The sequence below is a fragment of the Berkeleyomyces rouxiae genome (assembly GCF_048999995.1).
Source record: "Berkeleyomyces rouxiae strain 22BRR77 chromosome Unknown BrBRR77_ptg000001l, whole genome shotgun sequence".
NCBI classification, from domain to species: Eukaryota; Fungi; Ascomycota; class Sordariomycetes; order Microascales; family Ceratocystidaceae; genus Berkeleyomyces; species Berkeleyomyces rouxiae.
In genome coordinates, this window is record NW_027396491.1 from 1,910,500 (window position 1) to 1,925,423 (window position 14,924).

The 14,924-nt window shown below is 53.2% G+C and overlaps 6 protein-coding genes across 6 annotated transcripts; 4 read left to right on the forward strand and 2 right to left on the reverse strand.

Moving 5' to 3' along the window:
- Nucleotides 1-447: 447 nt before the first annotated feature.
- Nucleotides 448-1,998, forward strand: BROUX77_000562 (uncharacterized protein; the record flags this gene model as incomplete). The annotated part of the gene is made up of 3 exons (XM_073750510.1): nt 448-789; nt 878-1,094; nt 1,184-1,998. The coding sequence occupies 3 exons, from the start codon at nt 448-450 to the stop codon at nt 1,996-1,998; spliced, it is 1,374 nt and encodes a 457-aa protein (XP_073608799.1).
- A 268-nt stretch (nt 1,999-2,266) lies between these two features.
- BROUX77_000563 (uncharacterized protein) lies at nt 2,267-2,913 on the reverse strand (the record flags this gene model as incomplete). The annotated part of the gene is made up of 3 exons (XM_073750521.1): nt 2,267-2,472; nt 2,566-2,749; nt 2,818-2,913. 3 exons carry the CDS (start codon nt 2,911-2,913, stop codon nt 2,267-2,269), a joined length of 486 nt encoding a protein of 161 aa, XP_073608800.1.
- An 895-nt stretch (nt 2,914-3,808) lies between these two features.
- Nucleotides 3,809-4,553, forward strand: BROUX77_000564 (uncharacterized protein; the record flags this gene model as incomplete). Its single annotated transcript, XM_073750532.1, has 3 exons — nt 3,809-3,843; nt 3,927-4,002; nt 4,101-4,553. 3 exons carry the CDS (start codon nt 3,809-3,811, stop codon nt 4,551-4,553), a joined length of 564 nt encoding a protein of 187 aa, XP_073608801.1.
- A 212-nt stretch (nt 4,554-4,765) lies between these two features.
- Nucleotides 4,766-5,670, reverse strand: BROUX77_000565 (uncharacterized protein; the record flags this gene model as incomplete). The annotated part of the gene is made up of 3 exons (XM_073750543.1): nt 4,766-5,193; nt 5,264-5,475; nt 5,585-5,670. 3 exons carry the CDS (start codon nt 5,668-5,670, stop codon nt 4,766-4,768), a joined length of 726 nt encoding a protein of 241 aa, XP_073608802.1.
- Nucleotides 5,671-6,229: 559 nt separating this feature from the next.
- Nucleotides 6,230-6,696, forward strand: BROUX77_000566 (uncharacterized protein; the record flags this gene model as incomplete). The annotated part of the gene is made up of 3 exons (XM_073750554.1): nt 6,230-6,277; nt 6,339-6,434; nt 6,562-6,696. The coding sequence occupies 3 exons, from the start codon at nt 6,230-6,232 to the stop codon at nt 6,694-6,696; spliced, it is 279 nt and encodes a 92-aa protein (XP_073608803.1).
- Nucleotides 6,697-12,772: 6,076 nt separating this feature from the next.
- Nucleotides 12,773-13,904, forward strand: BROUX77_000567 (uncharacterized protein; the record flags this gene model as incomplete). The annotated part of the gene is made up of 2 exons (XM_073750565.1): nt 12,773-13,320; nt 13,394-13,904. The coding sequence occupies 2 exons, from the start codon at nt 12,773-12,775 to the stop codon at nt 13,902-13,904; spliced, it is 1,059 nt and encodes a 352-aa protein (XP_073608804.1).
- Between the last annotated feature and the right edge of the window lie 1,020 nt (nt 13,905-14,924).

Genomic DNA, 14,924 nt, shown 5'->3' on the forward strand with positions numbered 1-14,924 from the left:
CTAGGACGAATCTGGCAAAAGGTACTGGGAATCCGCTATCTAACTATCTGTCTATTTGGAGGGAGACAAAGCAGTAGGGCGGGCGGGCAGCAAAGAAAGAGAAATCCCAGGCGCAGCGTTTCATCGCATGTTTCTTTTTCGGTCGCATCTTTAAGCATTTCCGGTGCGCTTGCGTGTGGCCTGTTTTGTTTTCTTTTTGGCTCCCACCGATAAACATTCCTCTACGATTGGTCGCGGCTGGCCCCCCCGCTCTCCCCCCTGGTCGTTGGTTTCTTTTTTGGCTATCTACGCCTTCGCTTCGCCTCGCCATTTGGGTCGGTCGATCTTGCTGTGCCGCTGTAGCTCTAGGATCTGGTTGTGTGTTTTTTTTTTGCGCGCGTCCTTTCTCCTCCTTGACGTTACATGTCTGCGTTGTTTGAAGTGCTCACCGCCTTGATCGACAACGCCATGGGTCAGACCACTGCAGCACCACCGCCTGAAGCCGCACGAGTCGCTGCACCAGAGGCACAAGTGGAAGCATCTCTGGCTGCATTCGCGGCGACTCCTAAACATCAGGGCTCGGGCGAGATCTTGGCGCTGGCAAGCGGGCCCCCTAGTGACGACGGAAAATGTTTATCTACCACGGGTCCCGGCCGCCCTGACGAGTTGAAGAAGGCACATAAAGCCACAGACGAAGACCACCAACCAGTCCTGCAACACCCTTCAACCACACACATTGCGCCAGAGTATTTACAGTCTTCTGAATATTGGGATCTTGAAAGCATGGCACCGCTCAGCAGAAAATCATTGGTGAGTTCCTCCTCTGCTGTCTTTGTTCATGAGGACCTAGACATCCACTTCACTGGCCAAGTTCCCCCCGCTAATACTTGTCTATAAGGCGGCCGTTGCGCGTCTACGCCAATACAACCCCCCCGCGTTCCCACTATGGAACCAGCTGCCTGCCAGCCGCCGTGCTGCCGTGCTCATTTTGTTGTACCCGGACCGCATGGGCGACCTTCGCGTCGTACTCACGATGCGCGCATCAGGCATGCGCAACTTTGGCGGCCACGCTGCCTTCCCCGGTGGCAAGGCCGACACCACATCTGAAAGTCCATGTAAGTTGTTATCCGCCAGCCCCGCGGCAGTGAAGCCAAGAACAAGAGGCTCGCATTGCCAGACAAGAAGCGCGGGTTGTTAACCCTAGACACAGATGAAATCGCCCGCCGCGAAGCCTGGGAAGAAATCGGCCTGCCCGAGACAAACAACCTGTTACCAAAGGGCTACAACATTGAATTTCTTTGCCACCTCCCCCATTCGCTCGCACGGACCGACGTCGTCGTGCGCCCCTGCGTTGCTCTCCTAGACCGCTGCCCGCCGCCGCCAGCAAGCAGCAGCACGGCGGCAGTCGCCCGCAGTCTCTCCACCGCCTCACAAGCCGCCGTCGCCGACGCGCTGCGGCCAACGCCATCAGCCGGCGAAGTAGCCGCCGTGTTCTCGGGGCCCTTTCACAACTTCCTCTCGCCCAGCGACGAGGCGCCGTCGCCTGCACTACCGCTCGGCGCGCGGCTGCCGCCCGGCCCGTGGTACGAGGGCGGCTGGGCAGAGCACGCGACCGGCGAGCCGTGGCGCATCCACAACTTTTACGTGCCCATCAACAACCAGCGCGTGACAAAGCCGGCGCCTATGCCCGTGCCGTCAATGCAAAAGTGGCGCGAGACGGTCCGCCGGCCAGAGGTGCTGGAGGAGCACCGTGGCAGATACAGAGTTTGGGGCTTTACGGCCAAGATCCTCGTGGAGGCGGCGCGCGTGGCGTATGCCGAGCAGCCACACTGTGACTTGGAGGCGGCGGACCACTTAGGCGACGAGGCGCTAGCGATAGAGGCGGCGGGGATGGGCAGATTCTACGATCGGAAGCAGCAGCATGTGGGAACGGCGACAGTACAGCCGGGGCTATCAGGAAGCACACATCTGCTCCGAGACTGGAGAAGTTCAGGAGGCGGACAGGAGGCCAAGATGTGAAAGGAATGAAAAGGGAACATAATGGCAGATTGGGTGGGTATTGTATACACAATACAGGCTAATGGTAAACAGAACTAGCTACTGAGTCGACTTATTGCGGCCAGTAAACCCCAATTACAAGCATTCTACAACTTCAGAGTCCAAGCCAACGCGCTGTGAATGAGTATACCGTAACTATCCTCTATCTCCAGGCATACATGTCCATCCAACCGTGTGAATGCTTGCGTAGCTCTCTCAGGAACTCTCTACGCGTCTATATGTGCGCAGTCTAGTGGCACACGCCCTCGTTGGCCAAGGGCGCACTCTCAGCAAACATGAGATATCCAACAAAGGCGCCAACCGAGACAGCCAGCATGACCCAGCCGTTGTACGTCATGAAGACCAACATCAGCATGAAGGCGTAGAAAGACTGCACGCCGTATAGCACGGCCTTGATCAGATGGGCGCGCTTGGCGACTTGTTCCTGGGTTTGTCCTGGTTACAGAGACTGGTGTTAGCATGAGATCACTAGGAAAGAGGGGGAGAAGCCACAGTAGCAAGAATCAAAAAAAAAAAAAAGAAACATACTCGGAGCCGTCTCGATTCTCTTCGCCACAGCGGCTTCGTAGCTGCGCAGAGCCGACCGGAGGGCCTCGTAGCCAGCGGCAATGGCGACAATAGCAAAGAGCGAAAAGGCCAGGCTCATGGGCGACGTGATGTGCCACTGGCGGAAAACGATGCAGAGGTTGTTGGTGTCCCAGGTAAAGAGCATCTGCGCCGGGGGAAAGGGGTGGTTGTTAGCACGCGATTGGTACGGGGGTCGAGCCGGGGCGCGCATACGTTCATGTTGCACATGGGCATGTCGCCGTGGCCCATGTCGCCGTGGCCCATGTCGCCGTGGCCCATGCCGGAGTGGTCCATGTGGGAGTGATCCATTGTGACGGTGAGCGTGAGAACGACGGTTGCAGGTGGGATCGGGGATCGGGGATCAGGAATCAAAGTCGGATGTCGGCCGGAAAAGTGGATTCAGGCGGGTGTATTGTGGATTTCGAGCGAGTAAACAGAGATAATCGAGCTAGACAGTAAGACGACGGGGAAACAGACGAAAGAGAGAAAGAAATGCCTCTTGTTACATATCAAGCACTAAATAAGAGAGGGCTGAAAGTGTATAGCTCGCTCAGGCCCTTATTCCCTAGGGTTAGACTGATTCAGAAACAAGAGGAAAAAAGGGAGACTCGTAAAGCCGGTGAGCTTGGGTCGCCTTTTGAATAGCAAACAGTCGTCCATCAGACCACCAAAGATATCGTGTCTTTTTGTTTTTGTTTTCTTTTGGAGAACGCTGCGATTGTGCTCAAACTCGCGCATAGATGCTCGTCGCTGACTTGATTTTTTCTCCCATCACCGGAGAAATGCGCCGTAACCATCCCGTCCAATCTCATCTCATCTCAATGAGCCGTCGCTGTAGCACAGCACACACATCCACTAAAACCCACCCACTGGCTGCTGCTGTAGCACCTGCAATGCCCTGTAACACAGCGCCCACCCCGGCATCGCCGTCCAACTTGCAGCGCCCAGGCTCACTATAGCAGGCCTATCGGCCTCTAAGCAAACAGACATATCGCATTCCTGGCCCCACGCCCCCTCCCACCCCGCTTCAAGCTTTGCTCTACATCTGGATTCCAACATCATCAGATAGCCTTGAGCTTGAGCTTGCGCCCAAGACCTCAACCTTTCCTCCTTTTTTCTTTCTTTTTTGCCTTAAACAACACTAGCAAACTGTTTCTCGCAGGTTTTTCAACTCACCCGCTCATTAAAACAAACTAAAAAAAACATGGTTCTCTCGGCACCGATTAATCTGCCCAAGTGGTGAGCACATTCCCACCCCTTCTCTCTGTTGCTTTGATTGCCGGTTCCCATGACTCAAACCCTCAAACCCTTATCGTCTGCAGGTTGGAACAGAACTCGCATCTGCTGCAGCCGCCCGTCAACAACTACTGCGTCTACAATGAGGATTTCACTGTCATGGTAAGCTTCACTCTTGCTCTGCAGCTCGAGCCCCTTTCGCTAGCCGAGACACCCTTGCCCAATACTTTGGCTGACGCCAACCAAACCGCCCGGCGCAGATTGTCGGCGGCCCCAATGCACGCACCGACTACCACATCAACGGCACTCCCGAGTACTTTTACCAGCACAAGGGCGCCATGATGCTCAAGGTGATTGAGGACGGCAGCGTCTTCCGCGACATCATCATCCGCGAGGGCGACATGTTTCTGCTGCCGGCCAACACGCCGCACAACCCGGTGCGCTTTGCCAATACCGTCGGCGTCGTGTTGGAGCAGCGCCGGCCCGCCGGCATGCTCGACCGCATGCGCTGGTATTGCGCCGCGCCTGGCTGCCGCGCCATTGTGCACGAGGAGGCCTTTTACTGCGAGGATCTTGGCACCCAGGTCAAGGCGGGCGTCGAAAAGTTCAAGGCTGACATGGAGGCGAGGACCTGCAAGCAATGCGGCGTGGTGGCGGACTGGGCGCCAAAGCCGGGCTCAATTCTGGATCCGAATCTGGAAAAACAGGACTAAGGGGAACGGAGGAACTAAACTAGGAGTCTAGAGTAAGAGCGGTTCTAGCTGGTGCGTTTTAGTTGTAGAACAATGTAGTTGTAGTAAACGAATTGATCATGTTGTAATTAACTCGATGTGTAGTAGAGCTTCCTACCATTTCTCACCATCAGCATGCCATGTATGTATGTGTATACATGATAACATCCCAATCCTGTCATCTTGAGGCTGTCTCAAGTTTCCGCGTACACATAGCTCGAGGTCGAGTCCTCCACCTTGACCTCAATCTTGCCCTCCTCAATCTCCTGGCCAGCGACCTTGATTCCGCAGCGCATGACGTCACCGTGAGCGACAGGGCCCACGCCAGCAGGAGTGCCAGTCAGCACAATGTCGCCGGGAGTAAGAGTCATGACTTTCGAAATATCGCTGAGCAGGCGGGGGATCTGGAACAGCATCAGATTGGTATTGGCAGCTTGCTTGGTCTCGCCGTTGACCTCCAGGAACAGTTCGACGTTGTGCGGGTCAGGAATGGCAGACTTTGCAATGGTCTGGCTGACGGGCAGGAAGGTATCAAAGCCCTTGGCAATGTCCCACGGAAGACCCTTCTTCTTGGCTTCGCCCTGGACGTTGCGAGCTGTCAGGTCAATGGTCAGGAGGTAGGCTAGGTGGCGAGTGTCAGTAGGCACAGTGCTTCTCTCAAACCGTCGGGCTATCAGTTCACTGGAACTCACATTCAATGGCAGCCAGCGCGGCAGCCTCCTCACTCGGCTCCATGTTCTTCAGGGTCTTGCCAATGACTAGAGCGAGCTCGACTTCATAGTGGAGGTCGACGCCGCGCGGACGAACCACAGGGCCAGCTCCCGGTAGCAGCACGGATGAGGGGGGCTTCAGAAAGAAGAAGGGTTGCTTGGGGCGAGCACTACTAAGCTCGGAGATGTGGTCTCTGCAGAGAGTGTCAATGCATGTTTGTGTGAAAGAGCGGGACGATCATAGCCTGTTGTAGTCGGATAGGAGAACGGACAATAGGGGTGGGGGGGGGGAAGAGAGCTTACGCATAGTTCCGGCCAACACAGACAACCTTGCTTGGCGCTTGGAACGATCTTGCAGCTGATACAAAGCCTCTGCGGAGAGCGAACATGGTGACAGAAAGGGGGGAGATAATAGAGAGAATATGTGGCTTGTTTTGGAGAAGATTGATAGCGGGCGGATAATCCAAAGCGAGGGAATAGGAGAATCGACGCGGGAGGTGAGTCCTTGGGCGCTTGATGTGTACACAAGCAAGCAGGAGACCCGCTTAAAGTGTCACCAGGAATTCCACGATAATAGGTCGGTGGGTGGAACCAGAGTGTTCTGTTTTTAGAAACAAATTTCCAACAATTGGCTTGTGTATTATATTGCTGATGATATTCGGATCATGCAGTTCCGTGGTTCTAGAGGTAGTAAACTAGTCATACGAATAAGGCATTGTGCGGGAGCCGAGCACAATCGGAGCTTAGCTCGTTTGTGCCGAGCTATAGGTTGAGGACAATCTTTGGATAGGGTCTAGGGTTTGTTTGTGGGGCTGACATCAGCAGCTGTTGACAGGTGTTTGAAGCTTGGCAGGCAGCGAATGACAGCTATCAAGGTCAATAGCACTCCAACTTCATGAATCCAAGATCTCAATCATTCATCCAGCTCACCAAGCAAAACGAGCCAAAATGTTGCTTGCTCAGATGGTCGCCGATTTGAGTTCGCTGAAGGCTACAGTATGGCTATTCCCAAATCTACCATGCATTGAGTAGAGGCTAACGCTCATCCGTTATGCAGAACCCTTCTGCGGCTTCAGCGCTGGTCAACGCCAACATGTCGGCCGAATCACCGGTTCACAGAGGCCAGCCCACACCAAGTCCAGCGCCCGGTACAGTAAGTGACTCCAGAGTTTCATTTCTCCGTCCCTGGCTCTGTATATTCTTGACCGTGTTTTGACCCTAGACTATGGCCTCATCTGCTAACAGCCCTCTGCTCCCTTGCGCATCGGCACTATACGCAGGAACAAGAGGTCGACCGTGCTGTGACCCTCAAGGCCTTGTATGACCTCCGTTCTAAGCTCAGCCAACAGGACAACACCGCCCTGATGAAGGTGCGGGAGAGGGTGAATGCGTTGGCTGTGCAACGGGGCGTGTAGATGTGCCGTGTCACATCGGAGCGTGTACTTTTTTTTACTTTATTTCAGAGGAGGGAAGAGGGGGAAGGGGGAGGAGAAAGACAGTCCGCAGTGTCTTGACTATTGCTCCTGGGAGGCATTGATTGCTCGCTGAGAGATGACGGCGTCAAGGATGAAGGTTATTTACCCTCTTCTCAGTGTCTCTTCCTACTGTGTCCTCCTGTGAGCTGAAATGCTGGACAAAGGGGACTGCGCTTTGGCTGTAGAGAAAAAAGCTGGCATTCAGGCGCCGGGAAGTGGCCACCATGTCACTGTGCAGAAGAGATTATGGGCTCAGGTCGTGGTCGAGAGTTACATGGAGAGAAGATGGGGCCTGTTACACTGGAGGAAACAGATCCAAATGCCTCCACGCGCCTATTGGGTGCACATGTATGTATGTAACTGTGTATAACTAGCTATGCATGCATACATACACACACGGCGTGCCCTTGGGAAATAGACCATGGCCATGGCTATGCTCCATTAGTTGTGATCTCACAGAGTGTTGACGAAACGGAAATAAGATTGCACCAGTCAGCAGATTGTCTTCAAGCCGGGATAACAACTTGTTCGGCGGTTCTTGGCATACATACATACATATATACATACATACAAGAGACCTGCTTGTTCATATTGCCTTGTGCATAGACTCGGCCTGAGAGTGAGACTGAAGAATATGATGCTGAGACCGGCGAGTAGGTAAGAATGAGACTATTGCTATATTTAGTCAAGGTGCAGCGCAGCAAGCACAACCAACTTGGGCTCGGAGACGGGTCAGTAAGCAGGCTAGCTAAGCCTCGAAGTCTGGGAGACACAGATGCAGAGCAACTCTACAAGTAGGTGAATGTGTAGAGTTTATTTTCACTTTTTCCTTCTTTTTTTCCCCTTTTCTTTCGGGTCACCCCCTCCTGATTGTATGAGGCCATGAGGACAAAGGCGGTCTGGCTATACTGTAACTGGGAGAGACTCTGCTCGGCTACATTATTCTGCCAGCTGTGTGAGAGGGTGTACTTGGGTACTTGTAGGGCTGACTGGTACTGGCCGGACTGGCCATCCATCCGGTGACTGTTGCACACATTGTGATAGAGATTCCTCCATCACCAAGTGTTTGTGTGACTAAGCGTACAAGCATGTGCAACACGGCACCAAATCTAAAAACAAAATGTGGCAGCTAGTTAGTGAGCCAACTAGCAAAAAAAGTACGGGCATCGATGATATCATGGCCAAATGTGTGACAAGAAGTCGTCCTGCAGTCTTTACTCTCTTCCATTAACTGTGGCCATTTTTTCTTGCTTTTTCTTCTGGCACCCAAAAGACTTGGCTACATGCATAATTACTAGACGCAGTAATCTTTCTATTTAGTGGCGAAGACACTGCATGTCCAAGTACATGTGTACATATGTATGTATGTACGTGACCTTATAAGTCTGTAAGTCATGTCTCCAGTGGACTGGCTCGGATCGGTGAAGCATGAATAGATGGGCGCGCAGACGAGAGAGGAGGGGGGACAGGGTTTCTCGCTAGCCCTCCCTTCTTTCGTGCCAGTCCAATGCTGTTGAAGCAACCCAAGAACATCTAAGCACGAGAGAAAAACCCCCCGAGAATTAAAAACACTCGCATCGATTTTGTCTGAGGCGAGCCGGCAGCCGGCGCAGCAGGAAACATCACCAAGTGATGGAGGGGAAAATCGATTTTCCAAGGCAGATTTCGACTTGTGCACATTGTGTGTGGATTGACCAGGGGCGGGTAAATCAGCGACAAGTGACCTCAGTTTCTTTGGTCTGCGCCGTATGTGCGTGCTATCTCTGCTGTGGCTTGGGTAGTAATAGAAGCATCGCTGGGTGGTAATACTGTGCAGGCCCTGGACGGGACATCACATGTGTACATATGTATGTACATACATGAATATACACAAGTGCAGCATGCCAATGTGTCTAGTCAGCTGCCCCGTGACCGGTCTGCCTTGAGTGGCATCGAAAAAAAAATAGACAGAGACAACAGCAGAGTCAGCACAGAGTGCTATCTTTGGACCTGGCGCTGGTCTCTGGATGGGATGGGATGGGACGGGCTGCAAGCTTCATTTTTGGCCTGATGTGGATGACCTGGGCCAGTCAGAAGACGGAATGAAATGCAGGAACTGCGACCGTGCATTTTTGAGCCAAGTCAGAAGGGGCGCTGGTTACATGAGAGCGTGGAAGTGAGGAGGAGGACGAGGACGAGGACGAGGAGGAGGAGGAGGAAGAGGAGGAAGAGGAGAAGGATAGGCAGAAGGAGGCGGTCCTGGGATTCGATAACACCAGAAAACTAGCTTGGTGCATGTGGTGCCACAGCTGCAAGTAGGCTATCCGGAGGAGATGTAAATAAAAAAGCAAACAGGCAGGGCAGACTGGAAGCCAGCCAAAGTAAGTCCGTGGCTGGCTCAAGTGAAGCGGGATCACTCCAGCGGCAGGCCTTGCGCCAGGCACATGGTGCCACAAGCTGGCTTCTGGAGGATGGTAGATAGCACGTTAGGGCTACGTCGATCCAATATGCCAGGCAGATAAGATATTGGCCGGTTGTCTATTTGAGGCTACAACGCATTGGCCGGTCGTGAGAAAGTGTGGTCTCGGGGGACAAAGACGGCATTCTGTGCGGGTTTAGGATGCATGGGTACGGGTAGCTCCCAGGTATTCTAAGCCGCAGCGACCCGAGACCACAATGTGCTGCTGTACCACGTCATATAGAGGCAGACAAGGAGAATGGGGGGAGGAGGGGAGGAGGTGATAATGTGAGGCTAAGCCGCCGGCTTGAGGCGGGGCTCCAGTCAAGGACGCCGGTATGCTGTACGAAGGAGCAGTTTGAAGTGAAGCATGCCCTTGCTTCAGTGTCGTCATTTTTTAATCTTAAAAACGAGGGAACGAGCCACGGCCAGGAGAGCGACAGGGGATCCAGCAGATGTGTCTATCAGAGGGCAGGGGGCTAGGAAGAACGGAGAATTGCTTGTTTTTCGTGTGGAGAGAGGACGGAAACTGAGCGCACCCACCCACTGGACACAAAGTGTGAGTAGAGCAGGGTAGGGCGGAGAGGGCTGTGCTATGCTGTTCTGTTCTGCAATAATTGAAGATATCTTGACACTTGGAAGCTTATTCCTTCCAGCTTCCAGCTTCCAGATGTCCGCCCCGCCACTCCTCCGAGCGGCTTTGTCAGTAGTTAGTGGCAGACAGACAGACAGGCCATCAGTAAGACAGCTAGTCAGCCTTGGCTAGACATTGGGGCCACAGGGCCACAGGGCCACAGGCCCAGAGAAAGCCAACGTGCCGTCAATCTTGGTTGGATTCACGCACGCACGGACTGACGGAATACTTCCGGGGTCGCAAAAATCATTGCCCAAAACGACATAAATAAGAGAGGGATTCTGGATCCCTGGAAACATGGGTCTTCCTATGTTGAGGGCCTGCAGATCTTGATTAGTGATGTCCAGACCAGACAGACAGACCAGGAGGCAGGCCTATGAAGGAAGACGAAGACAAGGAAGACGAGCAGGATCACATCACAGAGTGGGCGGGGCAGTAGAGACTTAGGACAATTATGCCGATAGTCTTCGACAGACTCCCAGTGCTACGACAAAGGCTGTCACCATGTAACTATGTAACTGTTGTTGGTTATGCATAGTTACAAGCGGACGCCATCTCAGCCTGCAAAGGACTCCCCCAACCAGAACCAACCCAAAGAAGGAAAAGATGACTTGGAGCCGAGCTGGGCCTGCCTCCCTTCTCCAAACTGTGTTGTGTCTTTGGGTTTTCTAAGAATAGGCTTGCAGTCTAAGGCACGAAGGAAGCTTAATTTTTTTGTTTCTCGAGGCGACTGAGTAAGCTGCGGAGAAGGAGTCCAAGACAGCGGGAAGGCTCTGCTTGGCTTGGCTGACCGGCGAGCTTAAGAGGGGAGGGGGGGTTTACTGTGAATCGAGATGGAGGTTTCCTGTGTTCGTATATGACGACGGATGACACGCCGTGATATCGTGGAAGCAAAAATAGAGCAGGGTGTCTAGAGTAGTAGTACTAGCTTGGTAGCTTGATAAGTATCGGTCAGCTCTGGGCTCTGGAGCCAAAGAGAGCCTTGGCTGAGAGCACCGCCGAGATGGACAATAAGTGTCACCCACACAATCTTTTGTAAATGTCCCGCTGTTACAGAGGCCAAAGCTTCAGCTTCAGCGCAGCACAGGCCCCATGTTCCATGTTCCATGTTCTGGCGACAACGTGCATAGGCGGTTGGCTGGGCTGTGCGTCCTGTCTCTACTGAAACTTTTACAGAGCGCGGGGGAGCGAGCACGAGCCAAGGCTTTCACTCAAGTCCCAATCGCCTCCGCTCGTCTCTGGATGAATGAGCCACTAGGCAGATTTACTTTTTGTGTCCCGGATATCCAGATTCTTAGGAATCCCGGACCACACAACGCGGATGTCCACGGGAACAAGAGAAATAAAGGGTCAAGTGATTCTGGGACGATGCAATGCACACAAGAACACTCAACAAGCACACGCCCCTCCCCTTCTCCTCCATCAGTTCTCAGGTGTCTGTGCCTGTGGCGTGGGAGTCTGTCTGTATATCTACGAACGTGTATGTTCACGTAGTGAGTTACATGCTGTGACGAGACAAACATCTCTCTCCCCTTGCCATGAGGAACCCAGTCTAGCCCGGCATATGCATCGGGGGCGAAGCCTTGTTTAGAGGCGAACACAAAATAAAAACGACAGGGAGAGACACTAGAGCCAGAGACAAAACACAGTGTGTTTGTCTCTTGTCTGTGGCCTGTGGCCTGTGGCCTCTGGGTGGTGAACCCATCACATGGACTTGAGTCTTTTAGTCTTGTTTTGTTGCCTTGGACTGGTTTTCTTCTTACCGGCTGCACGTTCCCAGGCTCAGATAACAGCGACTTGCTTGTGCCAGCAGCAGCTTGTCGAACACTGTCTCGGTATGAGAGACAACGAGGACGACACACACCACGAGAGCATCCAGTACCACCCCCCCCCCCCCCCCCCTTCTCTCTCCCTGCTTGTATCGTGTCTAACCCCTAGAGTTTTTCTTCCACCCCTTGGAGAAGACTGGCGGTTCTAGGGTTAGACGGAGAAAGCAAGTGGCCGCCGATGTTGGGTGTGGGCGTGGGTGAGGCAGGACGAACAACCGAGTTTGTCTTTTATGCAATCACAGACTATCCACCTGGCTGGGTTGTGCCAAGCTTGGGAGAAAAAAGGAAACTAATTAAGAGAAAAAAAGGAACAAAAAAGACCAGAAAATATAGGGTAATACTCCGTATTTCACTTGTCGTTACTCACCAAGTGGGGCTCGCTTGTTTCTTCTCTGATGTTTTGCTCACCCAGCAAGTGAGTTATGTACATCTCTACATGGGTTTTGGAACCGGTGAGCAGGGGGGGGGGGCGATGTGTTGAGCCCTTCCAAATAAGAGTAATGTGAATGTGCCCGTCTTCATCCTTGGTCAGTGGGGAGGGGTGGGCGAAGGGGTGGCTTAGGTGCCTTTCTTTGGTGCAGTAGAAGAGTAGAATACTCATACCGAAGTTGGCCCTCACATGCGGAAGAAAACAAGCAGACGGCCATGTCGATATCGACGCAGCCCAGTCGATGACTTTCCAGCACTTGGTGCGCAACTGGGACCGACTGACTGAATGAGAGAGTGTGTGAATGAGTGACTGAGTGATTCGCTTTGTGATCCTGCGCTTCATGGGTTGGATTGGATATCCATACCCCTGCCCCCCAGTCCCACGTCCTAGACAGCCGCTACCTACTTTCTTGTCTTCATGTCCATACTCCATCACACCAAGTGCATACACACACAAGACATATATATAAGTTCGATCACATCCTCCATCTTTTGCACTACTCATGCCGTATACCGTCCAACCTCAACCCAGATACCTGAATGTTTTGTCTTGTTCTTGTTCCAGTCAGACTCACACATCTTATCGACGACATTCCACTCTGGACCATTCTCCTCTAGCATACTGTCACACATTCATATACACACATACACACAACCAAAAACCCACTTCCGTTGTGCTCTCCCACCATGACAGCCTCCGTCCCCATTTACTCCCAGGGGCCTGCCTTCATGCCTCCCACTGCCATCGCCAACATGGCTCCGTCCGCCGCCGACTACCAATGGGACATGGACACCCACCATCTGTCAGCCCCGAGCCCATGGGCGACCGGCAGCACCGCTGGCTCCTACAGCTCCAGCTCTTACACCAGCTCCAGCCCCAGCTCACCATCAAACCACGGCTTCCTCATGTCGTCGCCCGACATGAGCGCTAGCCACCACTCCTGGCCCGAGCCCGGCCTGGCCAACAGTGCCATGGTCAACCCGGCGCCGGTCGACATGACTGACTCCATGTATTTGCCTGGCTCGTGCGTGGCTCCCAATGCCGCCTTCTTGAACTCCTGCTACATGCACATGCAGCTCGAAATGGACCCCATGGCCGACCTGGCTTGGAACGACGGCTTTTCTCTCCACCACACTCACCCGACCCTTCCCATCGAGGCTCCAGACTCATATGTGGGCTTCATCCCCCAACACGACTCCATGGATGCTTGCGCGCGCACCCCGCCGCCACGAGTGTAAGTTGACCCCCACCAAGTCCAAGCTTCACCTGTCGCTCCAGTTGCTGACCCATGACTCTCGCTTCAACAGACCCTCTGACTTCCCGGTCTCCTCGTCAACCTCCGTCTTCCCGCCCTCATCGCTCTCTCCCACCACCATGGCTGCCACCGCCTCCAGCGCCATTGGCTCCTCGCTGACCGGCTTCTGCTGCAACATCCACGGGTGCAAGCGCCGCATCTTCAAGCGCAAAGCCGATCTCGAGCGCCACATGCGCCACGTGCACCTCCCGGTGTCGGACCGCAAGAGCTTCTACTGCGACTATCCCCGCTGCAACCGCGCCAAGCACGACGCGCCATTCCACCGCCGCGACCACCTGCGCGATCACTACCGCGACTACCACAAGGACGAGGTCGTCAAGCAGGGCGCCGTGCCTGCTGCCGCTGCCGCTGCCGCCGCCGGCACCGAGCCCGTCGACGCCCGCCGCGACTGGTGGCGCTGCGCAAAGTGCCTCTACCGCCGCAACAACAAGCACGCTGACTGCGTCGAGTGCAAGACGCCAAAGCCCAAAGCCCGCCGCAGCAGTGCCATCTGCAAGAGATGAAGCAGAGAGGCCTGTTTTATGCCCTGTACGACTTATGATTCTCTTCTCCTGGCTCTTTTTCATCTTTTTTTTTTCCTCTTCCTTGTTTCTTTTCTTCATTATTCTTTCCGCTTGGTCTGCTGGTTCGGCGTTCAACTTCATATAAAGTCTCGTTTTTTGGGTGGTTTTCTCGGGTTATTTTTCACGCTTCATTTCTTGGTGGCTGGCAAGTCTTGCTTCACATCCTCTCCAACTCCATGTTTATTCTTATACTCTAACTGCTGCATATGTTTTATGCTGATGAAGTTGTCACTTCACTGCATCTTGCTCTTCAATTCCGTAATTTTTGATTTCTGCTCTGCTGTGGAGTTTTTGCATATATCGAGTATCTATCTCTTCTAGCTATGCAATTCTGTTCTGTCTGTGTTGGTCCAGGCAGCTACCCGCCTGCCTACTTCCAGATGCCTATGCCTAGAAAAGGCCTGTCTGCCTGTCATTTTTCCTAGATTTCATCTTTCTCAATGGTCCTTTTATTGAGAGCATCAAATAAACAAAACATGCATGTGTCTTCCCTTGTGCCATCGAAACAACATCGCTTCTAGCCCCATTTTGTTTTATATTTTCAGCTTAGCATCTGGGCAATTTCTCTTTTTTTCTCCCCTCCGTTCTGTTGAGTTCAAAACAGCAGGACCCCTCGAGTCGAGTCGCTCCTTCCTGAACCAACCAACAACTGCCTGTCGAGTGATAACTAACACTAGACTCACAAACTACATCTGCTACAGGCTAGCCTATATACACGGCAAAATAATGGTGCCATTGTCAGGGTCTGGGTCTCTCGATATGTTATAACGCTGCTGAGATATGTTTTTTTCTTTTCAATGTTACTCTGGTGTAGTACATCTGATGGGCAGCCCGCTTCCGTTGCAGCATGCCCACTACATATGCATATATTCTAGTAGGGGGAGGGGTCTCTGGGACCGCACGATCTGCGTCTCACTGAGACTGGATTGTTTTTTTCTTCGTCCCTTGTTTCGTCCGCAA